The sequence below is a fragment of the Terrapene carolina genome, unplaced genomic scaffold (genome assembly GCF_002925995.2).
Source record: "Terrapene carolina triunguis isolate 2854851 unplaced genomic scaffold, T_m_triunguis-2.0 Scaffold231, whole genome shotgun sequence".
Lineage (NCBI taxonomy): Eukaryota > Metazoa > Chordata > Testudines > Emydidae > Terrapene > Terrapene triunguis.
This window is the reverse complement of record NW_020664582.1, coordinates 3575699-3602584: the sequence shown is the minus strand read 5'-3', so window position 1 is coordinate 3602584 and position 26886 is coordinate 3575699. Positions and strand designations below refer to the sequence as shown.

At 44.4% G+C, this 26886-nt stretch overlaps 1 protein-coding gene across 3 annotated transcripts in view; it reads left to right on the top strand.

Annotated features, from left to right (window-relative positions):
* The window catches only part of ATP2A3 (ATPase sarcoplasmic/endoplasmic reticulum Ca2+ transporting 3), a 133769-nt gene that overhangs the window by 42573 nt on the left and 64310 nt on the right, over nt 1-26886 (top strand). For all 3 annotated transcript variants that reach the window (XM_026656435.2, XM_026656434.2, XM_026656433.2), the window contains exons 2-6: nt 2433-2450; nt 4196-4278; nt 13373-13477; nt 15438-15576; nt 26474-26554. In XM_026656435.2, coding sequence (XP_026512220.1) covers nt 2433-2450; nt 4196-4278; nt 13373-13477; nt 15438-15576; nt 26474-26554 — 426 coding nt within the window. The remainder of the gene's footprint in view (nt 1-2432; nt 2451-4195; nt 4279-13372; nt 13478-15437; nt 15577-26473; nt 26555-26886) is intronic.

Genomic DNA, 26886 nt, shown 5'->3' with positions numbered 1-26886 from the left:
TGCAAGGTGGGGTTTAAGTGTAAAAAGAGGGGTGGGAGAAAGGGCTGATGACCAAATAAAATAGTCAAAATATATGGTTGGAAGGTACTGGAGAGCAGTCTATAGCGAATACCGAGACCAGTATAATTAGTGACTTATGCAAACTCACTGGTGTTTATGGTTACCTTGCCCTTCCATGCTCTGTTTGTCTGTTCATCCACCTATTGTATATTGTCAAAATGCTAGGCTGTGAACTCTCTGGAACTGTCTTTGCACTACTTGTTTGTACAATGGCTAGCATGACGAGGCCCTGATTTGAGACCTGCAGGTGCTACTGCAGTAGAAATGATCAATAATAAAAGTGGAGGTTGTTAGCACCAACTGGCGTTTGTATATTCCAGGCATATCAAAATACTATTGAGATCGGTGGAGAGATAGGTGCTGATCTAAAAGAGGGACACTTGAACTGTTTTTCCAATAGTCTCAGCATTTCAGACCCAGAGGAATCGTATTTATTTCGAGCATCATCCAATCCTCTGGGTACATTAAATATATATAGGACCAATATCCAGAATTCAAGAGCCAGCTCCACCCATGTAGGTACAACTCTTTCCCCCCTCCCACTCCCCCCCAGCAGATGCATCAGAACTCTTCCAAACAATGGACTTTCTGCCTAATATCTTTCCCTAGGAGAAGAATTAGGAAGAACCTCTGCAAAGGGAACCTTCCAGGGATCCTCCTTCCAGCAGGTTGTCTCCTGGGAGGAGCAATCTACTCTGAATTTTCCAAGCATATGCTGTAAAAATATAAGGAAAAATAGCCAGCAGCCGTCCCTCAGGGGGAGTAAATTCTGGTGAAGTCTGTGGCAAGTGTTCAGAGCTGTTTTTAAAAAGGAATTACTTTATGGGTTAGTTCTGATTCATTCATGGCATGTGTACTGGAGAGACTTACAGGGATTTAATCAGATGCCAGTCAACCAGCCAGGTGCATGTGGGGAGAATGGAATTCTCATTTGTATTTATTTCTCAGGAGGTTGCAAGTGTTCTAAAATAAGTTGAGGAAGGATGGTCTTGAAGTCAAGGCACTGGCCCAGGACTCAGGAGATATGGTTCAATCCCTGGATCTGCCACAGACTTACTATGTGACCTTGGGTAAGTCACATAGTCTCAAAGTGCCTCAGTTCCCCTCCTGTAAAGTGATGATAATACTTCTCTGTCTCACAGGTGTGTTGAGAATAAAATCCGTGTGCATGTGTGAGATACACCAATGATATGCTAAAACCCAGACAGAGTTTTATATATGACCAGAAGCTGGCAAAGGGCCCTTGATGCTGGCAATGGGACTCCTTTCTGACAGATGGGATTTTGAAAAGTGTTGGCCTAATTCTGCTCCCATTGAAGTCAATGGTAAAACTCCCACTGGAGCAGTGTTAGGCCAACCTTGAGTTCTTTTAAAAATGTCACCTTTATCTTCTCTCTTGTACTCAAAGGAGGGAAAAACACAGAGCTAGTCTGGGAAGGAAAGTATAAGTGACAGAAATAAATAAATAAAATTAATTCCCTTCTGATCAGTTGACCTTCCTCCCCCTCCAGACAAAGGCAGACAAGCTACGTACTTTGTTAATCTCTGAAATGTTTGTTAACCCATATAGTCTGTTAAAATATAATGCTTGTGAGAGGTACTGTAACTGACAACTCTTCTGATGTGGGACTGTTTTCAGTACAAGCTGGATTTCCAAATGTCTTTCAGGCCATCAAGGTTTCAGGTGAATGAGGGTCTATTTAGTGTAATTACTAGTCTGTCAGGGAATGTGACTCTTCCTTGGATAACAGGGAGTTTTGGATAATTTAGGTTGAACTGTATGAGCAAAGTGAGCGCTAGGCAGTTTAGTCTCTTGTCAGGGTTGTCAAGTTTGAAAGAAGATGTGTATTTTATTGAAATCCAGTAACCTCTGAGTAATTCCAACCCTCTGCTCTGACCCCTTTGCCTTCGCCTGGCTGCACTGTAATGGGGAAATGGAGACTGGTGTTCTGTTCTTTACAACGAACGTTAGGAAGAGCAAAGGAGAAACACGGACACTATTGGGAAGAATTATCATGGGGTAGAAAAGGAAATGAATTCCAGTTTGGTCTCTAAAGTGCACAGTGTTCTCCATGCAACCAGTGTCCTGGAGGCATCATACATCTCACCTCTCTTCCTTAAGATTTGTTAGGCTGTCTCTTGTTGTGTTTGGTACATAGATGCCTTTTTTGCACCCCTTCCAAAGTTCTTGGGGCCTGAGGTGTGTGTATACATGAGAACATGTGGTTTTCACAAAGCTTTCTAGTCTAACCACTCAACCAGTTTCTTTCCAATGCTAAATTCTTGTGTCTGTTTCCAGATCAATAATATCTCTTCTTTTTCTTCTCTCTCCTACCGCGTCTGTTCCTTGGCATGTTGGTGGAAATCGGCAGAACTCCCTGCTGAAGAAGGTAGGTGGAATTATATTGACTCTCTTTCTTTTTTCGACTTCCCCTTCGCTCTTGGAGCATGTCTCTAGGTATTCTGGGAGGGAGCTTAGTGTCAGCTAGTCCCATGGAGACTGCTGGGAAGCTCACAAGGGACCTGATTCAATGCCCATGGGAATATTTTGCAGTGGAGAGAGTTGGAGACCTAAGAGCAACCCCAGTTACATAAAGGCAAAACTTACCTGTATGAGGTTTAGGAGGGGAAAGCAAGCTCACTTCACACTCTTGAGTGACGCTGTCTAGAATCTTGAGCTGAAAAATTGACCTTGAAAATTGTCTCATAAAGGATTTTTTTAACTTCTTGATTCTGGTACAGCAAATTATGGTAAAAGATCATTCTATGGAAATGTTAAAAAGTAGCTCCTACACATATAGAGCATCCTGACCTGCAAGGCATCCTACACTAGACCAGTGCATATCTACTATTATAATAATAATACTTTACACTTAGGTAGCACCTGTCACCTGTGGTTCCCAAAGTACTGCATAAAGATTATAAGCTTATACCCATTGTGTAGGTGAGTAAATTGAGCCCCCAAGGGGTTTAAGGGACTCCCCATGTGTCACATTGTGAGTCAAAGACATTTAAAAATAGAATGCAGGAGTGCTGACTTAGGTACAGATCCTCAAAAGTATTTAGGTGCCTAACTCTCATTGGTTTCAATGGGAATTAGACTCTAAAATACCTTTGAGGATCTAGATTGTATCTCCCTGCTCTGACCGCTAGACTGTTGGCTCTCAGATAAAAAGGCATCTATTGTACACTGATTTGTTGGGGATTATGAAGCAAGGGTGGTGCGATCCTTTTAAGCGTAAGAAGAATAGTTGTCTTCCGCACTAACCAGCATTTATACATCCTGTAAGTCGAGCATGTGCAGTTTCCAACAGTACATGAATGAAGGGAAGGGGGCTGAATGTTAGTCTCTTTAGTTAAAAACAAAACAAAAAACATGCAAACAAACTTAGTTTGGAGGAGGATCCATGTCTGATGATAGGTCAAATTTTGGCTGTGAAAATCCTTCATACTGTCCCTTGAAAGGTGAGTTATATTACTCCAGAAGTTAGAGCAATGCATTGCTCTGCAATGGCAGGCAGGGACCTCAGTTCCACTGAAAGAAAAACCTTGGGCTTTTCAAAGTGTGTGTCTTTTTTTTTTTTTTTTTTTTTAACCAAGGAAACTTCAGGTGCATCAGTTTTTAGTGATATCCCTGTGCACAGGGCCATTCTGTTTACTAGCCATCTGTGATCACCACCAGGAAACACTGCCTTGTTTCTTGGCTGCGTCCTTCCATCCCCATTTGTCTTCCGCTCAGTCCCTGGCAAGGGCTGTAATTCATGCTGGTGGAGTGTAGCATGATCCGGTCAGGCATCAGTATGGGTGCCACATGCTCACCTTTGGAGCTGAGCTGGCAATGATCCGAGTCCTGATTCAGGACAGCACTTAGCATATGCTTTACATTAGGCATGTGTTTCAGTCCCATTGACTTCACTGGGGCGTAGGCGCATATTTAAGGGTGGCCCTGAATAGGGATGCTTTCTTCAGTCAAGCCCACAGTTAGTAATGCCAGTAATTCTAACTTAAGCGTGTCCAACCTCAAAGCAGAGCACAGCCCCCTTGCACCCAAGCAGGCTTAGTAGCTTGAGCGCTCCCAAGTTCATTTTCAGCATCTGCATAGCGCTTATGGTGCTTCCATGTTTTGTTTTGCTAGGAAAGTCCCTCTGGGAGCTGGTGCTGGAGCAGTTTGAAGATCTCCTGGTGCGCATTCTTCTCTTGGCTGCTGTTGTGTCATTTGTAAGTATCCTTGTCTCCTCTCTCTGTGTGTGATGCTCCCAAATAAACAAATACCAGGCAGCACTGTCTGTGCTCTAAAAGCAAAGATAGTGGTTGATGGCCCCTCTATGCACGTGCAAAGGTCCTGACTGTAGTGGAACTGATGCTGCATCAGGAAACGGGACTTGGGGGAAGTCTGTGCAGGTGAGTGAAAAGTACACAGAAAGGAGGTATGGGGTAGGACTGTCAGGCACTCTCTTTGGAACCAAAGGACCAGCAGTAGCAAGATCTGCTGCAACCTCAGAGCTGCAGCAGCAGAGATGTGACTCAGATAGCTAGGGGGCAGAGGATTCCTACCCCCAATATAAGTCTGCTGTGCCAAACCCACCGTAGCGTAGGGGATAAAATTTAGCCCAAAAGAAGGTATGTCTAGAGAGTATAGCACTTTAATCAGAACAGGTATATGGGATGCTAAGTGACTCTAGGTGCTTTACAAAGCAGTTATACCAGCAGTGCAGCGACTGTGCAGATAACTGACAATAGCTTGCACCCAGCTTTGATATTAGGGAATATTGATCAAGCCATTCATGTTATCCCAAAATTTCCTGGGTTCTGTAAATTTCACACTGAATTCTATTAGAGATGGGCAGAAGGACCTCAGGGGTATAAGTGCCACTAACTGAGCCACATGTTATATGTTCAGAGCCAATTCCAATAATATCCATGAAATTAGAAACTCTACAGCAGCTATGTACCTTGAAACTTGGCCATTACCAGGATGTCCCATTGAGTTTAATGATGATTTGGCAAATTTAAACCTTTGATCCAGATAATTCATGCTGAAAATTCATGTCAGACTTCTTAAAAGGCACAGCTGTTTAGCTGCATATGTTTCACAGTGTGCTGTAATAAGTTCCTTCCAAACTAGTTCAATAACTGCCCAGTTAGAAGACTGCGAGCGCATTCACTTAACGTGGTATCGCTTTCTACTGTACTTGCGGCTCTCTAGCTAGTTCCTGCAGAATAGCAAAGTACTGTGGTGTAGTGGGAGACAGTACAGTCTAGAGGACAAGGCACTGCACTGGGAGTCAGGAGACCCGGGCTATATATCCAGCTCAACCACTGACCTGCTGTCTAATCTTGGATAAAGCACTTCATCTTGATAGAGCCATTCATTTTAAGGCCAGAACAGACTACTGTGATCATCTGGTCTGGCCTCCTGCATAAACTTCCCTGAAATAATTCCTGCTTCAAATCCTGTTAGCTGTGGTTGGACTCAAGAATATCTTTTAGAAAAACACACACTCTTGATTTTAAGATGTCCAGTGATGGAGAATCCACCACAACCTTTGGTAAGTTGTTCCAGTGGAAATTTATCTTCACTGTTAAAAAATTGTGCCTTATTTTTAGTTTGAATGTATCTAGCTTCAACTTGCACACATTGGATCTTGTTCTACTTTTGTCTGCTAGATTGAAGAGTCCTCTGTTACCAAATTTCTGTTCCCCATGTGGGTATTTGTACACTGTGATCAAGTCAGCCACAGTTGAATTTGAGATCGCATTGTGCTAGATGCTGTACAAGCGAAATAAAATACCGTGCCTACCCAAAGAGTGGACAATCTCAACTGCATGCAGTTCAGGAAATATCATTATAAAGCATGAATACAGCACAAAAGAGCTATAATCAGTAGGAATTTTAACAGAAGTGTTAAAATCCATGTGCTGGAGGAGCCACAGCAGAAAGTTATTTTGAGTTGCTCTGCACTTAAGTTAAGCTTGTCCCATCCTCCCTCTACCTTCGCCTCTTCCCCCCGCCCGCTGGAAGTTCAAGCCCTTTATATTGACAGATCCAAGAATATGAGCTGCTCTGATGAGTGAGCATGGCAGGCAAATCAGTACATTTATTTAACCACATGAATGTAGAATTAATGTAAAAGCATGTTTTTGAATAGGTGTTGAACAAGAGTAAAGGAGGATAGGATGTGTGTTTAAAGTAGTAGTCAAAGTTGCAACCAAAGATCGGTTAATATGCAAAGAGACACAAATGACATGAATAGATGTGGTAGTTTTTGTGACAGCTGCAGAGGTTCTGCATTCTCTAAAGTTCCAATTTAGCAATGCATTTAAGCATATTGTCACTGTAAGTATGTGCTTAAGTGCTTTGCTATTTGGGGCCTGAGCAGCCTGCCACTGAAGTCATTTGGGCAATCTCAGTTTTGAACCACTGAGTCTCAACTTTTTTCTCTTCATTGTTATCTTTTAATGGTCTCTTGTCCATTAAAACTTCCTTTTGCAGGCCATTAGCCTTGTGTGCAGACTCCAAGGCTAAGACAGAAAAAGCGCCTATAATCCTGTCGCGTACACAGATTTTCCCCTTGTTTCTTGCTAAAAGTTCTAAGTTACTGCATGAAAAGATCATAAGATTGTATTTAGCATCTCCCATTGAGCCCAGGTGTTGCTTAGTAGGTGATGTTCTACTGCAAGGCATGTGTAAGAAACTAAATTCAGCTTCCCTTGTGAGTTGCATGAAAACCGTTTTATCTAGAATGGGTACAATTAGCCACGGAGAGTCTGTCTTCACTGCAGAGTTAACCTGGGCTCTTACTTGGTGGCTGTCCCTAACCAAGCTTCTGTCCCCACACAAAAACTCCTGACTTGAGTTTGGTGATGCTTTCAACCTGGTCTAGCTGGCTATCCTGGGCTATAGGCAAAGCCTGAATGCTGCTTTTCACTCTGGCTGGTAACCAGTGGGGAGACAGGCTAAACCAGTCGAGTGATGATGGTCCTTCAGTGCCTTCTCACAATTCCCCCTGTATGCCCAGAAGAACAGACAAGTTCTCCCACAATTCGTTAGGAAAGAATCGTATTGCAGCTCAGCTTACTGAAGTGCTAAGAACCAAGGGATGTACCCCCAGAAGGCCTCGTGACACATAGGGGACGTACAGAGCCTCTGTGGCCTCACTAACTTAAATGTGGCGTTATAGTGTGGCTGCTCACATCTGGGCTAAGCTGGCCTGGGTGCCGTGATCCACGTGCCAAGAGTTAACTCTGCAGTGAAGACATCCTTAGTGCCAGGAAAAGCGCACATGGGACAAAAAGAATGGAGGGTTGATCTGATCTTCTGCATAGCAGAAGATTCAATGACTTGTTCCGTTCTTCTATTCCAGAGCGTCAGGAATCTATAAGGATGAGTGGACTGCATTTTTGGAAGGGTAGGAAAGTAGTAGTATGGGAAATCTCTGAAGCTTTACTTGGATACCTAAAAGAACATTTTTTTATTATTATTATTTTTGGTGAACAGACATTTTCATGATGTTGTGTGTGAACCTCTTTTTAAGTTGAATGAAGGGATGGAAGTGGGCTGTTTCTCCTTGAAGAGCTGTCTATTGGAAGAGGGGGTGAAAGGATTTAGGACTGGGGGGAATGGACAGGGATTCCAGGTATTATGGAGCTCTGTAGGGGAGAGAGACAGAAAAGACGGTTAGGGATGCACCTTGGGCATAGTGGAAAGAGATGAACAGAGTGACTGGGTGCTGGACTTTGGGTCCCTGTGGGGAGATGCAGAGCTATTCTGCTGTTTCTCCCAACTAGCTGGATCAGAAGGGCCTGTGGAGCTCCAGCTCTGGTACATTAAAGGCTTGAGTGGCTTTCTGAAGAAGAGAGATCTAGAGGGAGGGATGTGAAGCGTGGCTGAGAAAATGCCCTTTTTTATGTTGGCAAGTACAATCCTGCGGTAGGGCTGTAGTTAAGTACACAGGCAGAGTGCAAGAAAGAGGGTGAGGCTTATTTTTAAACAATACCCACTGGTGTGATGATGTGGGAACTCTGCCTGTTCAAAGGTTGTGTGGGTTATTGGAGGTGAGACAGGGAACTTCTTATATAAGTGAAGCTTATTTTAAAATTCCACATATTAATCAACATTCTGATCTAAACAGCAGGGACCGAATCCATGCGTTTGTCTGTATCAAGGAAGGAGGAGTCCTGAAATTGTTTACAAAATCTGTTAGTTTGGACCCTCTTGCTTTGAAATAACGCCTCTCTCTTGACAGTTTAATGTCTGGGTGTCTCAAAGCCACTTTATTGCTAGTCAGAGGCATTACATTTTTAATTACAAAATCCAGCGTTTTACATTATTTTTCTCCAGCTAGATTCTTGAGTTGGAATTTCAGCATTATGCCATCGTGTGTAGGAGTTGCTCTTATACCTGCTGTTAGCTTAGTCGAGCCTGTTCTGTTTAAAGAGCCTATTGATGCCAAAGTCATGAGTGAATGAGAGTTTGAGATATTGAAGCAAACTCCACCTTCTCACTGTTTGTGAATTTTGTCCTATTAGGAAAGGGATTTAATGGCATGGCTGAGTCTAATGCTATTTGGAATGTATACATTTGTCTTCTCTTGAAACCGCTACTGCAGAAAATGTTGATATCAGCCAAGAAGCCCTGACTGCAATTGGGGTCCCATTGTGGCACAAATGCATAGTAAGACAGTCCCTGTTCTGAAGAGCTTGTATAGACAAGACATCAAAGGGTGGGAGCAGAAACTGTGGCACAGATGAGGGAAGTGACCTGTCGCAGAGCTGGGACTAAAACCTAGGTCGTCTCTCTCTCTCTCTTCTGTCTTGTCCACTAAACAATGTGCCTCCCCAAAATCTAGGATGTAATTTACTTGACACCAATACCAAAATGTAGTATTTAATTGCTCTATACCTTAATATGGTGCGTATTTTTGAGGATTTCAGTGAGGAAGTGTAGATTCTAGTGGACGTATGAATAGCTTTCGTTATTCTTAGCTATTATGGAGTACTTCTTCATCCATAGATCCCAAATCACTTTAGAAAGATGGGTATGTAGATCATCTCCAACTTAGAGATGAGGAAGCGTCTTGCTGCTAGAGAAAAGAATTTTTAGACTGATTCTGGGCACCCACAATGTAGCTCGATGTCTGTGGATCATGACAGATTTTCTTTAATGACAGCTATGGTGGGGCCATGTGCCTTTCAAGTTGAGATTTCAGCTGTCACTACAAGTGATCCTCTGAAAGCTTGGCAGGCTTATCTGACCTCACCCAAACTTGTTTGGGCGTGCTAGGAGATCCCATGGCTTAGCAGTTCGATCAGGGCACAAGAAGTCAGAACTCCTCGGTTCTGTTCCTGGTTCTGCTCTGACTTGCTGAGAGATCTTAGGAAGTCGCTTCACTTCTTTGCTGCAATTTCCCTCCTCCAGTGAGGGTATTGTAAAGTGCTGCAGGGCACTGTCAATGTGCAAAATATTGTTTGTTCAAAATTGAGATGGCAGCCTTATGACAACAGGTTTTTCGGTGAGATTTCTAGTACTTCCTGGACAGCTTGGAAACACCCCCATAACAGCTTGTGTGGGCAATTTTGGCACAGAAATGAAAAATGGGAGCGCTGGGTGGATTTGGTTTGGGTTTGAGTTTTGGGAGAAGGATTTAGAGTTGGTTGGTTGTTAGCTCTACCTATCACCTTTCTTCTCAGCAAGACTGGCACATCTTTAATAAGAGTCTCTTCTCTCTCCACTCTTCTTTCCCCCCCCCCCCCCCCCCCCCGCTGTATTTAATTTTTCAATGGAAAGCTTAAAAGCCTGTGTTTATTTGCCGGGGTGCAATGTTGATTCATTTGCAACTCCTCTTGCCAGATGCAAAGTGTACTCTGTAACTGAGGCATGTATGCAAACTCGCCCTGGCAGTTTACACATCCTGAAGCTTTACTAATGTGTAACCATCCTCCCAGTGACCTCTCCCACATCTGTTGTTCTGAACAAATATATAGTGAATCAGCACAAAGTCCATACATTAGTATAGCAGTTGGTCTATACAACACAGTAATCTGAATGCTGGCACTCTTGCTGACTCACTTGCTATCAATGACACTTAGGCCTGGTCTACACTAACCCCCCCACTTCGGACTAAGGTACGCAAATTCAGCTACGTTAATAACGTAGCTGAATTCGAAGTACCTTAGTCCGAACTTACCGCGGTCCAGACGCGGCAGGAAGGCTCCCCCGTCGATGCTGCGTACTCCACTCGCCGAGCTGGAGTACCAGCGTCGACGGCGAGCACTTCCGGGATCGATCCGGGGCACTTCCGGGATCGATCCGGGATCGATTTATCGCGTCTTAACCAGATGCGATAAATCGAACTCAGAACATCGATTGCTTACATCCGGACCCGGATGTAAGTGTAGACGTACCCTTAGGCTATGTCTACACTACACAGCTTTTAGCAACATGGATGTGTCGGTGGCACTAAAAGTCACGCAATGTAGCCGCTGTTTGTTGGCTCTCCTGCCGACAAAAAACTTCTACCCCAATGAGTGGCGTTTGCGTTGTCGGCAAAGGTGCTGTTCACACTGACACTTGTCGCGGCAAAACTTTTGTCTTTGGGGGGGGGGGGGGGGTTTAAACACCTCTGAAAGACAAAAGTTTTGTCGTTCAATTGCCAGTTAGACATGGCCTTAGAAACTATATCACTGATTCTCAACATATTAGTGGTGCCTGGTACTGTACTGTGCCACTAATTTCACATACTTTCAGTGGTGCCTAGAAACTACAGTGTTGGCTGCACTAGAAATGTCTAATATCACAGACCTTTTAGATGCTCTCTGGGTAGTATGTTCTTGCCTGTGGAAAAATACACGTGGCTATCTCTTTAAGGCATGTTGTCAGGCCAGATTTGCCTCCACGTTTAGATTGAGCTTTAGAAAACCTGCTCTTGTGATTAACTTTGGTGTGTGTTTGTTTGTTCTTTTATGGTGGTTCTTTCTTTGAATGCAGAAAACGCCTGTGTTAAGAGAATGATGTGCAGGTTAGGCAACTATATCATGCTCTGTTGCACTTATTTGGTTTTGCTGCTGAATAAGGGACTTTCCTGTAAAGACTCCAGGTGGCATGTCTGAAAAGCTAAAGCAGTCATAGGGTCTCAGGACCTGACTTTGAGAGAGATTGCACGCACAAAAGTGCGTGTCCATTTGCATGCTTAATTTGTACCTGTGACTGCCTATGTGGTGGCAGCAATTGCACATGCCAGTGACCACATCCAGCTGGTAATCTGCATGTGCAGTACTTGAAAACCAATCCTGACGTTTGGGATTCTGAATGACAGAGTTTCTGTGAAACCTGCACACAGTGCTGGGGATTTTAGTTGGACTTTCAGCTTTGGCCCTCATCTTCCTTGCTTCAGTCAGCTAAACTCCAGGCTTTTGTAAAATCAAGGCAATGAGGGGGGTGTGTGTGTGAGTGAGTGAGAGAGAGAGAGAGAGAGGCTGATGTAACTGGAAGGGAACTCTGTAAACATAACAGGGATGTCACAGCTACTTCCTTGAGGTATAATCACTAATTCAGTGTCCCTCTGCTCTCAAAGGTGCTTGATTCTCAGGCATTTGTTTAGTTAAACACAAATGATTACACATCTGGATGTATTATCTTGGTCATCAAAGCAGGAAAGGACAGCGAGTTGTGAACTCGTGTTCTGACTCCTAAACGGCCTCTGACTGATTTCAATGCCATGCCTATTAGGGACCCTTCTCTCCCAGTCTCTGATGGAAATCACCTGACTCCCTTTACTAGATTCTCAGCTCCGATGAGTATGGGGACCATGCTACATATACAGCTCCACTTTCCTTAGTGGACAGTTGCCTTACGTCCCCAGCTATCTCGTGAATTGGTTTGCTGGTTTGAACATAATAGCAGAGCCCAGAATCATGCACCAGAGTTATTTACTGGCTGAGACGGGGAGGGAGGGCGGGTTATGCATAGATGTGGAAGGAACAGATTTTAATCAGTATATATCAAGGTTCCTTGATTTCTCTCTTCAAAACCCCAGGGGGGAAAAGCTCCATAGCTGCTAATCAAGAGTACAGAGAGGGAAATGTAGAAAAATTTATTATGTTGTACTTGGTAAATACTTGGTGACTTACCCAACCCTGGCTCAGGCTGAAGTTAAAAGGAGTCTTTCCATCAACTTCAGTGGGCTCTGGATCAAGCCCATGTTGTTGTCAGTGCTATCTTTCTCATGTGAGAAATCTCATGTAAAATAGAACTTTGAGATGCTATTATTTCTGAATCCTGACTTGCATCGTCATAACATTTTGAATAAGAAGCTTTTAGTGCCTTTATCTTATTTTCTGCTAGTGCAAAACCTTAAGTGGATAAAGAGAGAATCTAGGGGGAAAATAAACAGATCTGATGGAATTCATTGAAAATAACCCATACAATATTGATTCCTTCCAAGCCCAAACATAGGTCAGTGAAGCATAACATGAGCCATTCATGAGCTGGTGAGCTAACAAACTGGTTTCCAGTCCACTTGAATAAGCAACCATCTGACAAATCTCCTACCATCTCCCACCTTCTCAGCTTTGTCATTTTTTAATAACGGCATTCTATATCAGCCGGTAATTGTCTCGTGAAAATGACATGTTATCGTGCCACACAACAGGCGAGCAAATCCTGGGCAGCTGCGTTTTAAGCCTGACTTTGCACCTCAGGACTGCTGGCAAGAAAACCAGTTTGCCTTGTAATTGTCCTTCAGCAGTTCTAGGTGGGGCAGGTTTCTAATAGGAGGAATTGTAGATGGACTCCCTCCCGAAAGATCAACATGGGAGTGGGAACTGCTGATACATACATGCCTTTGAACGAGCTGATATTTGAATGCTTTATAGTGGTGTTGTGGCAGTGCTGTGATCTTGGCATACAAATGCTTTGACAAGCAACTCAAGGGAGTGAAAATATGGGCATGAGGGATTTTTTTTCACAGCAGCACTTGTGCTTTTCTCACCTGGTCATCTGATACATAGCTCTGGGTGCCTCAGGGCTGTAAAACACTAATCCAATTCAGCAAGCTACTTCGGCAGGAGCTTAACTTTAAGCACCTGAGTGGTCCCCTTACGATTGCTTGCACTGCAGTCAATGTGTGTTTTCAGTTTAAGCACATGCTCAGATACCTTGCTGAACCAAGGCGTTTAACACTAATGGCATTCACACCCATGATGAAGGGCCTAATCCAAAGCCCAGGGAAGGCAAAGGAAGGACTTCAGTGGTTTGAGTGATGCCCTAAACAGCTAGCGGTTCCTAGTTACACTGTGTCTTGCCACCCTGCAGATCCTGGCCTGGTTTGAAGAAGGTGAAGAGATCACTACTGCATTTGTAGAGCCAGTTGTCATCATGCTGATTCTCCTAGCCAATGCTGTTGTGGGGGTGTGGCAGGTACGTAACCGCTTTTGTCTCCCTTCTTTAATTCCTACAAGCACTGAGGTTTGTTTGGGAGCAGTGGAACTATTGGCCAGGCGCCTGGAACTGTACAACCTGCATGACACAAACGGAAGCTCATGAGCTGGAACCATGTGCTAGGTTTGCACTGCAGAGTTAACTCGAGTTCCCTACAATCCAATTTACTCTCTTTTGAGCTAGCCACACCCAAGTGAGAATGGTTACACTGTGAAATAACACTCAAGCTGCACAGTGGTCTTCACTCAAGCTGTGGCCTTTACCCCCTCTCGAGCCAGCCAACTCGAGGCAAAAGCACCAGCATACTCACATGAAGGGGACTCAGGTGAGGGGTAATACTTGAGTTATAACTCGAGTTAATTCTGCAGTGAAGACAAGCCTGTGGTGAGGGAAGTATTGTGCGGCTGTCAAAAATAAAAATAAGACTGTGGAGCATTGGGGGAATGAAGGGAGAAATTCTGGTAAGGAAAATGTGAACCCGACTTGAGGTTGATGAAAGCAGGCTTTTAAATGCCAAACAGTAATGAAAATGAGGAGCCAGACACAGCTGGAGCCTGGTCTGCACAAGGGAGAAAGTCCCCCAAAAAACAAACAAAACGCCCCAGTGTTGAGAACAGTGTGTTCAGTTGCCAGGTATTGGCAAAGTTGGTAACTAATGAGTAGGGCATAGACCCTGTGCTGGTGAATTCTCTCTGTTGAGCTCACTTTAAAAAAAAAAAAAATCATCCGTGAGAACTTTACAAGGATATAAAATGCCATCCTGAATAAAAATAGAACAAGAGTGACATTTACGATATGTAATCTTTATTTGGTCATCCCTTAATCTTTATTTGGCAAGTTGTATAGTTTGAAGTTTGGGGTGTCACACTTATTTACCACTAGGTTAAACACCACTTATCTCTTGGAAGTGGCCAAATGCATTTTCCTTAAGCAAACTACTTAATGCGCCCCCAACTGAAGTAGCATTCATTATCAGATGCTTTCATTTACCTGTTGTTTCCTGGAACATGTTGCAAGATAGCATCCATTCTGATTAAGTGGAGGACACTAAGGTCTTTTTTTACTTAATATTTTAAAGCTGCTGTTTAACTTAGTTTCAAGCTTATTTGAGATATTCTAATTGCTGCATCCAGTGCTCAGTGGTGCTGCAAGTTAAGGCAAAATGTGTCTGGGTAGAAAATCCCTGTTCTTAAAAGCAAGACACGATTAGGCTGACGGATCATTTGTTCTAGGTGTTTTCCCCCCAAGATCCTGTTGTTCCATTTTGACGTAGTTCCAAAATATTAATGCTCCTTTGTATGTTCAGAACACTTCCCATGCAAGAACCTCAAAGCGTTTTCCAAACACTCGCTCACTAAGGTCCACGACTGTAGTGCTCTAGGCAAGCATTAACCCTTATGTCACAGATAGGGAAACTGAGGCAAGACTGGGTTCAATGACTTTTTCCTATGGTCTCAGAGTGAGTCCACAGCAGAGTTCAGTCTAGAAATCAGAAATCCTGAGACTCCGTTGTTCTAACCATTAACAACTCTACCAGTTCCTCTCAGATGGTTCCATGCCCCTTTGCCTCTGGCACATCCAAGACTCATCACAAAATGTAGTACTTCATATACTGCTTTGAAGCCATTCGCTACCCCTCCCCGTCTGACGTAGGTAAACATGTTTCCCTTTAGCCATGGGGACAATGAGGCATAGCAAGGTTAAATGACCTGCCCAATACCACAAGACAAATCGACTTCAAAGCCAAGATTAGAATTCAGGAGTTCCTGGCTCCCAGTCCCTTGTTCACACAACTAGTTCATACCTCTGTCTAGGCAGCTGAATAGGGGAAGGGCTGATTATCAACTACTACTCCCTCCCCCCCCCGCCCCACCACCATGCATCACCACCATCTAAACGGTACAACTGCCTGAAGCTCTGCTGCACGCTGTGTTTACAGGAGAGAAATGCGGAGAGTGCTATCGAAGCCTTAAAGGAATACGAGCCAGAAATGGGAAAAGTGATCCGTGCCGACAGGAACGGAGTCCAGAGGATCCGGGCTCGAGATATTGTTCCTGGAGATATTGTGGAAGTGGCAGGTATGCCAATGATCTCTTCTCTCCCCCCCCCGCCCCCTCAATCTCCTTGGCTGTATGCATAGGTATGAAAACATCCTGCTGGGCTATGGGTTAGTTCTAAACTAACCCCCACCCTGAGTGAGTTTAGAACTGAACTGAAAATGCGGCGAAACTCAACCATCACCCTGGTTCTTTAGTTTGGAGCAACTTTTGTTTGAAGCAGCCTTGTCACGGAATAGTGAGCTGAAACCGGCACCGCTCCAGCATTGTGTGCTGGCTTAAACTGAATATCCAGCACTGTGCTGACTCTGCTCGTCTGAAGTAAGTTAGGCTTTGGTCTGCATGGCTTTCCATGAAAGAAAACGGTCTCTCTTAAGGGTTGTGGGATAACAGTAGCCATCTTGGGGTGGAAACTGAAGCCCTCATGTGTGCTTTTATTTTTGCATGTCTAAATTCAAAGCATGCTAAGACTGGGGAGGAGAGATGAAGAAGAGACCGCTGAGTGATAGTGGACATCCAGTTAGACATGAGCATGCAATGGTATGTGGTACCAAAAGGTGCTAGTAGGACTTTAGGCTGCAGACACAGAGGCATTGCACCAGGAAGCAAAGGTGTGAGAGTTGTTCTCCATGTGGCTCTGGGGAGGCCGCACCTGGAGTAATAATACTTAGATCTTAGATCCCTGAGCTCTGTTCAAGGGAAGATGAGTATCATTATCCTTGTTTTACAATTGGGGAACTGGACACAGAGAGGTGAAGTGACTTGTCCAAAGTCAGGGAATGTAGAACCCAAGTATCTTGACTCCCAGTCCAGACCCGTATCCATAAGAACATAAGCTGTCATGGGATAACAAGGAAGGTCCTCTCATGGATTGGTAACTGGTTAAAAGATAGGAAACAAAGGGTAGGAATAAATGGTCAGTTTTCAGAATGGAGAGAGGTAAATAGTGGTGTCCCCCAGGGGTCTGTACTGGGCCCAGTCCTATTCAACATATTCATAAATGATCTGGAAAAAGGGGTAAACAGTGAGGTGGCAAAATTTGCAGATGATACAAAACTACTCAAGATAGTTAAGTTCCAGGAAGACTATGAAGAGTTACAAAGGGCTCTCACAAAACTGGGTGACTAGGCAACAAAATGGCAGATGACATTCAGTGTTGATAAATGCACATTGGAAAACGTAATCCCAACTATACATATAAAATGATGGGGGTCTAAATTAGCTGTTACCACTCAAGAAAGAGATCTTGGAGTCATTGTGGATAGTTCTCTGAAAACATCCACTCAACGTGCAGCAGCAGTTCAAAAAGCGGACAGAATGTTAGGAACCATTAAGAAAAGGATAGATAATAAGACAGAAAATATCATGTTGCCTCTATATAAATCCATGGTACACCCACATCTTGAATGCTGCGTGCAGATGTGGTCGCCCCATCTCAAAAAAGATGCATTGGAATTGGAAAAGGTACAGAGAAGGGCAACAAAAATTATTAGGGGTATGAAACGGCTTCCATATGAGGAGAGATTAATAAGACTGGGACTTTTCAGCTTGGAAAAGAGACTATTAAGGGGGGATATGATAGAGGTCTATAAAATCCAGGCTGGTGTGGAGAAAGTAAATGAAGTGTTATTTACTCCTCCTCATAACGCAAGAACTAGGAGTCACCGAATGAAATTAATAGGCAACAGATTTAAAACAAATAAAAGGAAGTATTTTTTCCACACAATGCACAGTTAACCTGTGGAACTCCTTGTCAGATGATGTTGGGAAGGCCAAGACTTTAATAGGGTTCAAAAAAGAACTAGAAAAGTTCATGGAGGATAGGTCCATCAATGGCTATTAGCCAGGATGGGCAGGGATGCTGTCCCTAACCTCTGTTTGCCAGAAGCTGGGAATGGGCGACAGGGGATGGATCACTTGATGATTACCTGTTCTGTTCATTCCCTCTGGGGCACCTAGCATTGGCCGCTGTCAGAAGACAGGATACTGGGCTAGATGGACCTTTGGTCTGACCCAGTATGGCCGTTCTCATGTTCACACCTGCCACCCAACAACACTGAGACGAAAGACCAGGCCACAGCACCCCTCAGTACCTTCTTACAAATGTGCAGACAATGCAAGTGTAACATTTACATGAGCTGGGCTTTTAATGTCTTGGGAAATATTATTTGTTCCGTCTGTGTGGGCTGGAATCCTTGGTAATTTTGGTTTGTTATTCATGGAAGACAAGTAGTGCAGGGGCGAGAGAGGCTGAGGGGAAAGCATTGGCTTGCGAGCACTGGGGAGACTTGTGCTTTTGGATCTGGGTTTGGGTAGCCTCCATCTGCATTTGTGTACTTCATCCTATGGCTTATCCTCCTGTCCCTCCTCTTATTTGTAGCTATATTCCAACCGCATTGAGCTACCTATGTATTTATTGGCCTTCAGGGGCATCACAAAGATCAGTGAGTTCATCCTCGCTGCGTCCCTTGTACTATCCCCATTCTATGGATGCAGAAACTGAGGCACAGAGAGACCCCCAAAGGTCACACAGCCAGTATGTGGCAGAGGCAGGAATACAACCCAGGTTTTCTGGGTCTCAGTCCAGTCCAGTCCTTTAATCCTTCCTGTCCCCTACTCCTCTGAGCAGAGCCAGCCAGAATCTAGCCCTATATTTATTAGGACTCATTGTAGGATTGTGTTCTTTACCTTTCAATATTGAAGGCTCTGTTGGAGGATTAAATAAAAAGCATTTGTTCTTCAGGCTCACTATGATATTCTTTATATTGATTAAAGTTCAGGGTTTGCTAAACCACACCCCTCCCCAAAATGGCACATTTCAATTAGCCAGCACTTTAAAAAAAAAAAAAAAAAAAAAAAACCCACCTTAAGCCTCCAAATCCCTCAGACTCCTCTGGTCTTCTCGACTTCGTGGACTTGCTAGTGGAAAAATGCTGCGGTTCCTTGTGCACTAATCCAATTCTTTAAGTCTTCCTGTTGTACTTCATCTGGAAGATAGATATATCTAAAAATAATGCACAGAGGATAAAGGAGATGATCATGGGCCAGCTCCTCAGATGGTGTAAATTGGCATAACTCCAGAGTGCAGCTATGTCGATGAATGCCAGCAGGGGCTCTGGCCTGAGGTTAGCACAAACTGTCTTTGAACTGTGTATGAATAAAGAACTCAGATTTGGTCACATGGCAGGTGAGGTCTGATTCTGCTAGGTCTGAAGACATAGATTGTTGTCTAGATGGTGTTCAGGGGTCTCCTCTGTATTCTCTGTGTGGGTGGGAGAGAACAGGGCATCAGGGACACGTGCAATGAGTAAAGGGTTCCTCTTTGTAGGCTCCGCTCATCCAATCTGGTTTTCTGGGGCGGTCCTTTGGGGAAAACAGGTCAGGGCAGTTTTTCAGCTCCACAAAGCTCCCTTTCTGTGTGGGCAAAGTGAGCCCGTGGGGATTGGCTGGCCAAGATGCTCTCGCGTCTTCCTCGAAAAGAACAAATTGTAAAATGCAGCTCTCGCAGGCCAAACAACTCAAGGATTTTTCCACCGGGGGAAAACGTCCTGGCCAGGCCTGCCCGGTTAGGCTCCCGAGCCGTGTGGTCTGGCTGTCTCTGTGGGATTTTAGGAGAATGCTGACTCGAGCGGAAGTCATTAACGTACTTGGTGCTGAAAGTGGGCAGCTGCTCAGCTTGGGCCCTGTCTCGGTCTGTCTCCTCCTTTGCCCCCAGGAGGAGCACTGACCCACCCCTGCGCTGGAAGAAAAAGAATTAAGCTGCTTTTTCTTGAACAAGAATTTCAGAAAGAGACCTTGAAATAAACAACAAAGAGAAATGAAATCAGGGTCCATTGGACCGTCCACTCTCTGGACAAGGAGATCTTTTGTATTATGCTTGTTTACGTGCCTGGCACAATGGTGCCCTGATCCCTAATTGGGACCTTGTAGCTGCTACTGCAATACAAATTATTGTTTTATCACTGCCCTAAACTCCCTGTGCCTGCCTGCCTGCCTTCCACCAGCCTTTCAGCCTGCTAGCAACTCCCTTCCCCTCTAACGATATAGGGCAGTTAGTTAAACATCTTCATGATACCTCCTCCAGCCTCCCTGCCCCCCAAATCAAACGCTTATTGCATGCATCTGAGCTGCTGACTTTTTTAATTTTGTTTGTTTTAATTACACCATCAACATCAAAAGTAGTGGAGAAACAGCTGAGCCGTTGTCTGGGGATTCATGATTTAACTGAGACAGACTTAGCAAATTCTAATACCTAGCAAGTACGCTGTCGGATTGCAAATACAGGAGTGTGTGAATCCAACATGAGCGCCAGCTTCTATAACTTTAGGGCCTGCGGGGGCATGATTGACACTGCTGTGTAAAATGACACACACCCTTAGACTCTGGTCGCTGACACATTTGCACATCTAAAGGGGAACATATGTATATGCTCCCTAGGACCAAACTCCGTATTTTTTCCATTGGCAGTGGCATTTATGTGATGGTTGAGGAGGGAAAAGTGAAAAACATAGTTACCTGACCAGTTATTCAATGCTGTGCTAGGATATGGGGGAAGGGGGAAGGGTATGTGTGAGAGAGAAATTCCCTCTTGACCCCTGTTGCAATTAGCTAATGCCCTGAAAGGTGATATTTGATTACCCCAATTTAGCAAGTAAAACGGTGCATTCTGCTTTTGATTCTAATCCATGCCACCATATTTAATGCTCTGACCTCCTGCAGTAGTGAATTCCATTGGCTTTGGCTAAGTTTTCCAGGCATCTGCACGCCCTGTTAATGAGGTGATTCTATCCCTGAGTGAGTAACCGTGTGTGTGTGTGTGTGTGTGTGTGTCAGAAAGAGAGAGGTTGGGTGTAATGTATGGAGGACAGATGGGTGGGAGGTTGGAAGACTGAGATTAATGCAAACTGTGTGTAATTAATTGACTTCTTTTTTTTAAAGATTTGTTGTTGTTTTTTTTTAAAGCTTGGGATCTACCAAGGAGGAAAAACCCCAAATCGATAATGGAATGACTGTCAATTTTAAAATGGAAAATAATGCTTTGATAGCTTAGAATGATTCTCTCTCTCTCATATTTTTGCCATGACCGTGGAACATTAAACTGTAACTATCAGCTCATCATGGTGAGCCGTTGTCACAGCCCTTCCTTGGCCCAGGGGGGAGTGGGGAGGAGGTAACCACCCCCTGATTTCCCTTTTTGGATTGTGACTCCAGCGACAGCAGGTAGAGCAGGGGCTATGCGCCAGAAACTCCCTGTTCTGCAGCCCTGTGGGTGGGGAAATGGGAGGAGCCCGGGCTCTGCCTCCAGCACTCACTGGCCAGAGTTAGCTGATCAGGAGCATACGAGAGAGCAAATTGCTCCCTGAGGAGGGGGTAAAGTAGCTTAGTGGAGGGTTTGGGTCCATTAAAATCATTGCCTGGTGGGTAAAATGAAGAACAAATTAAATAATTTGTTAAAATAACATTAAATATGGCATTTTGGTTTGCCTTCGTAGCAGATTTCTTAAAGCTGGCCTCAGCTCTTCTCTTCCAGGCTAAGTATGGTAATCGCCTGTCTCTTTTGGGGGTGGTGGAGGAGAGGGGTGTTAAAGTTCATGTTAGAAATTAACATGAATACTGGTGCAGAGAGCCAGGATATCCCTGTGGTTAGGGCACTAGCCTAGGAGGTCAGAGTTCAAATCCCTGCTCCACCACAGACTTCCTGTGTGACCTTGGGCAAGTCACTTAGTCTCTCTGTGGCTCAGTTCCCCATCTGTAAAGTGAGGATCATGGCATTACGAGGAATAAATACATTAAAGATTGTGAGGTCTTCAGGTGCTGTGGTGATCAGGGCCATATAAGTACCTTATAACAACAGCAAAGTGATAACTGGCAACATGTTAGATAAGGCGATTCATTGCCCCTGCTGTTGACAATGACCCTCATCCTGCTACTGTTGTTCATGCTGAGTAATACCTTATTCTACAAGTCCCACTAAAATCAGTACCTACTGTCTACTACGTTTACGTAAGTACCTACCACAGCGCGACCCCGGTCTCTCAGCTGGAGTTTCTGGGAGCTGCTGAAGTACAAAATCAAAGATTGGCTTGAGCCAGCCCTGGCCACAAGACTTTTTGCTGAGCACTGCAGAGAGAGGCAATGTCCCTTGTGAGATTTACTAACCAATTCTGACCACTTGGTGCCAATGTTGTTCCCATTTTTCTTGTGCCCGAGCCACGTCCGTTCATTGGCTTCAGACAAACTTTTTTCCTTTGGCCTTCACCGCAGTGGAAACCTGCAGCCTTTGATTTGGTAATGATTAGCTTCTATTTAGTAGCTGTCTAAGGACAGTTGATGCCTGGAAGCAAAACAGCCCCTTGCTAGCACGGGGAGAAGAAAGTTTGTGTGTTTAAATAAATAAGCTAGTTATAAATCTCTCATCTGAATGAGCCTTAACTGTTACCAACCCAGTGGAAAAAACTCGCTAGGCAGGTTGCACTGATCCTGTCTTCGTGAAGCTAGTTCAGTTCCCACCCGGCGATTGGCACCATTGGCAACCTCAGAAGCTTTAAAGATTTCAGTTCTTTCTCAGCACTCAAGGCAGGTCCAGCAAGGTCAGCCCTGATGCTCATGGCGTGAGCTTTGACCCCAGCTCTCAGGGATCTATCGCGCTCCAATCACCATAGTATAGATGTACCTGTTCTCTTCAGATCCTGCTAATAGATTTTAGTCCCCACAGCTGGCAGTAGATTACATCTCACAAATAGATGACCCTTTCGTGTAAGGGGAGTAGAGCACTTTGGTACATCTTAAAGATGGTCCATCTATATGGATGCTGTATGTGTGTGAATAAAATCTCTCGCCGAGGGGGGTTTCGGTTCTCATTATCTTGCTTTCTTTGATTCAGGGATATAGAAATAGCTGTGGCGCTGCCTGGTCGTTAGGAAATGCATATTCATACCTAGAGGCAAGGAGCATGAAGGTCCCCTCACTGGGAGGTGCACTCTGTGTACAGGGTTCTAGAATGAGAGGACCAGGTTCACAGCAATCTACCCCAGCTGAAGGTCTGGAGAGATTTTTATCAGTGCTCCTGCTCCACTTGAATGTCTAGTGGTTAAATAAATGTAGGAGGCCAAGGGTCAGTTGTTGTGTAATGTGGGGTTACTTACTTGTGACCAAGGACTTTTAACCTCCGTATTTCCTGAAGAAACTAATTACTGTGTTGTCCAGATGAGAAAGGAGTCAAATGGAGTAACTTACACCCTGGGGGGCTGGAAGAGAGGGATACAGCAGGAAAAGCAACTTAAGAGGGTGTAGGAAGGACCGTTTTTAAAGTAGGACCACACACTTTATCTTCTGTCCCCTTGCAGTGGGTGTTCTATCATGTACTGCATCCTTCCTTTGGGCTGGCACTTCGCAACAAACTTGGGTGTAACTGACATCAAAGGCCTGATCTATACATAGTTTTTATACCAATGTAACGCTTTTCAGGTAGGGGGAGATTTTAATATGAATTATAATTAAAGCAGTACAAATGCCTCTAGTGTGGGGACAGTTATACCTGTATAAAGGTGCTTCTCCTGAGATAGCTTATTCCTATACGTTTAGGGGAATAAGCTGTACAAGTCTACAACAACTTTATACAGCTATAACCATGTCCACACTAGATGGTAGCACTGTTTTAATGGCATCAGTTTCTAAACCAATATAGACCTAGTAGCACAAAAATGGTAGGTAGACAAGCTACAAGATTTTTGGAGGGCGGTTATCTCGAGATGAATCAGGTACATGAGTATACAAATGGGTAATTTTTGTGTAAGCGTCCGGAAAGGCTGCGGAACTCCTAGCAGCTGACTATGAATGAATTGGCTATCAGAAGTCCCCTTGTGCCACCTTCACATGACTAGCACCACGGCTAGCGGGAGTTCCTCTTAGTTTGGAGATTTTCTTTTGCTACTAATGCTCATTCTTTCTTTGAACATCCTTATGGGGACTGTAACTGGCATTAGGGGATCAGAACTAGACCTTCAGAAAACAGAAATTTGTTGGCTTCCTCATGCAACTGTCATACGTTCTCCTCTATCTTATAGTAACTGCACGCACATAGAGGATGCTGCCTTTGCCGCCTCTTTGCCCTGCTGTTCAGGACCCACAGAGAGCCAGACTATCGGCTTTCTCAGTCTTTTGTACCTCTGGATTCCACCAAGGACCAAAAGTAGAAAATCCAACATACTCTGAGATGTTGTGCACATGGTTCTTTGCAGCAGAAATAGCTCAAAACCTTGTGACAGAACCTGTTCTCCTAAGGTATCCCAGCCGGGGTGGCAGACACAAGAGGGCTAGTAAGAAGCCACACATGGGAGACTTACCCCAAATAAATCTTCAACGTTAAGAGATTCACCCCAAAGGCCTTGACTAAATAGTGTATAGTATGTCATCTGGCATTCACCCAATAGGTCTTGATTCAATGCCCATTCAGGTCAGTGGAAAAGACTCCCATTGATTTCAATCTGCATTAGATCAGGCCCTTAGCTCTGAAACAGCTAGGAAGGTGGCAGGAGGCCAGTGGTATCAGGTTTGGTGCATCTCCATTTGGGATATTGATTACCTCTTTCTGCTCTCCCTCCTGCAGACAGTTACTTGTGTTGACTCCTGAACCATCCTGGCCTACACTCCTGTATGGGAGTTTATTATAAGTGTGTATTACACCTGATTAGTCATTTTCTGTTTAAAACAACTGGTGACCAGGCCACCCTTATTTCCAAGACTTTTGTTAGGAGCTGTGCCAAAGGAACATTCGTGTTCATCAACTCAGGTTTCTATAGCCAAGAGTGTGGCTAAGGAACTGGATTGAGATTCTTGACTCTGCCACAGACCAGCTTTGTGACCTTTGGGAAGTCATTTAATCTCACCATTTGTAAAATGGGTGGTAATGCTGTCCCTCCCAAGGGTCCTGAGGATAAATATGTTTGTGTGGGGCTCATGTACTGTGTCAATGAAGGCCATATGAGTATCTGGATTATTTGTATCACTATGTATGGGATCTCAAGAGTTAAGAGGGGGATTTCAGTGTCTGTGGTCCATGCAGTCATTGGCGCCTTTGCTGAGAGATTTAACAGAGGACTGTTGGAGGTGGTTTATCTTTGACGTGGACATTCATCCATTAGAGACAGAGAGCACTCCTTCTCCTGGTTCCTCCGAACCCCTTTTTTCTTTGGTCACCAAAAGCCTTCCAGTGTTCACTTAATGACTTTCAGTCCTATTCTGATGCAATAAAACACTTACAGGGTGAAGACCATTTTTTACTTGGTTTCTAATGGCAGTCCAGGGAAGAGAACATGTTGCATTTAATCTAACTTGGTAACTGTCATGGAGAGGGTTAGATCATACAGATGTTTCAACTTCAATGATTTAAACTGTGTACACAGAGCAGATTTAGATTTGCAGAACACCTGCCTGTTGCACTAAGTGCTATTTTATGCATTACAAGTACAAAAATGAAGATAATCCCCCAACTGTAATACTGATAGCCCAACCCAGGTATCTCAAAAACCAATCACCCACAAGGAGTTTGTACAGCGCAAGGGGGTCCTGGTCCATGACTAACGCTCTTGGGTGGTGCAAGAATACAAATAATAAAGGAGAAGCCAATAATAATTGATAACCATCCACCTACCCCCTTATCAACAGCCCAAGGAGAAATGACTGGTCTTGGAGCATGACCTGAAGGTTCATAAATCCTGTCTCTGGCAGAGCTAGGCCAGGGAGCCTGCTACAGAGACAAGGCCCCTTTATGGCAAATGCCCTGCCAGCAGCTTCTTTGAGAGCTCAAGCGCTCCAGTACCAGGTAGTGCTGTGTGGTGAGAGATACTAGGATGTTCTGTTTTTCTGCAGAGACTGTCACTCAAACCACAGCTTCTTGGTTGTCTTTCTCCAGCCCAATCTGTTGGCTCCTGGAAGAGGCTTCATAACTGTACTAACTCACTCCAATTTCAGGTATTCCAGCGTCTGCTCTTCCCCACAAGCACACTGGATAGAAGGGCTGGTGTCAGAATTCTGTCTTACCCAATAGTGTACTAAGGAAACTTATTTGGGACAGAAGGGGTTAATTACACTTGGGTGGGATTCTCTCTTCCTTTTCCCCCCAAAAATGCTGTGGGACTCACTCATCCACACAGTACCTGGTGAGTTCTCCAGGTCTTGTCCTGTATCCCACCCCCCTGTGTCTCTCCATATTCAAGCTGAACTTTGCACATGGCGAAGACAGCTGCAATATCCCATAGATCTGAAAGGAGACAGGGAGGAGATGGAGAAAGAACTTGCTACACCATCAGCTGCCTCTTGTCAGCCTCAGCTGGTGCCTGGCGTGTGTGGATATAGATATAGATATATAAATAAAATATACATTTAAAAAAAAACTAAATGCCAGCTTCAGTGGAGGTCTCATTATTTTACCAAAAGTGGTTTGCAACTAATTGCATCTCTTTATCTTTTATGAAACAAGAAGTTGTAGACTTCAGAGCCAGAGCTTTGGAAAGAAGGAATTAACAGGCAGCTGTTGTTTGTGTTACAGTTGGGGAGATTTGTCTACAAGCCCTAAGATTGTGGCCCAAGTGTGCCAGGTGCTGCATATACACGTAGTAAGAGATGGTCCCTGCCCTGAAAAGCTTATGATCCAAATAGAGGAACAGGAAGTAATGTTATCCTCATTTTAAAGATTGGAAACTGAGGCACAGGGAGATTAACTGGCTTGTTGAAGTTTGTGGCAGAGCTCGGAATAGAGACAGTTCTTCTGAGTCCAAGGTCTGTGCATAAACTGTCCTTCCTCTTGCTAGTTCCCATGGTTAGTTCATGTATCTCCCTTACTGTGGTGGAGTTCAGTCACAGATCAGACCAAACCCTTTTAACCTGTGGCATTTCTCTTCTACTTTCCCTCTCTTAGTTGGTGACAAGGTGCCAGCCGATATCCGGATCATCGAGATCAGATCCACGACGTTACGGGTTGATCAGTCGATTCTCACAGGTACGGGCAGTGGTGGGGGGTTGTGCTGTTACTCTGAGCATGGCGGTCTTGCACCGAACGACTGCTACTGGAACGAGTCCTGGGTGGGGGTCGAGGTGGGTTGTGTTGGGCTTGGTGCTCTAAGAACCTTCACACCCACAGTGAAATTTGTATCAAATGTTCTGTGTTCTGAAAAATCTAGGTTCTCCTCTTAACGTTTTCATTTTCACACCTGTCTGGTGAATCTGTGGTGGCCAGCTTCTCTCTAACACTTTCCAAAGGGGTCACCCAACTAATCCAGATACTTGGCAAACCAATCTGTACCATGTCCCTGTGAGGCTGATTGGTTAGCA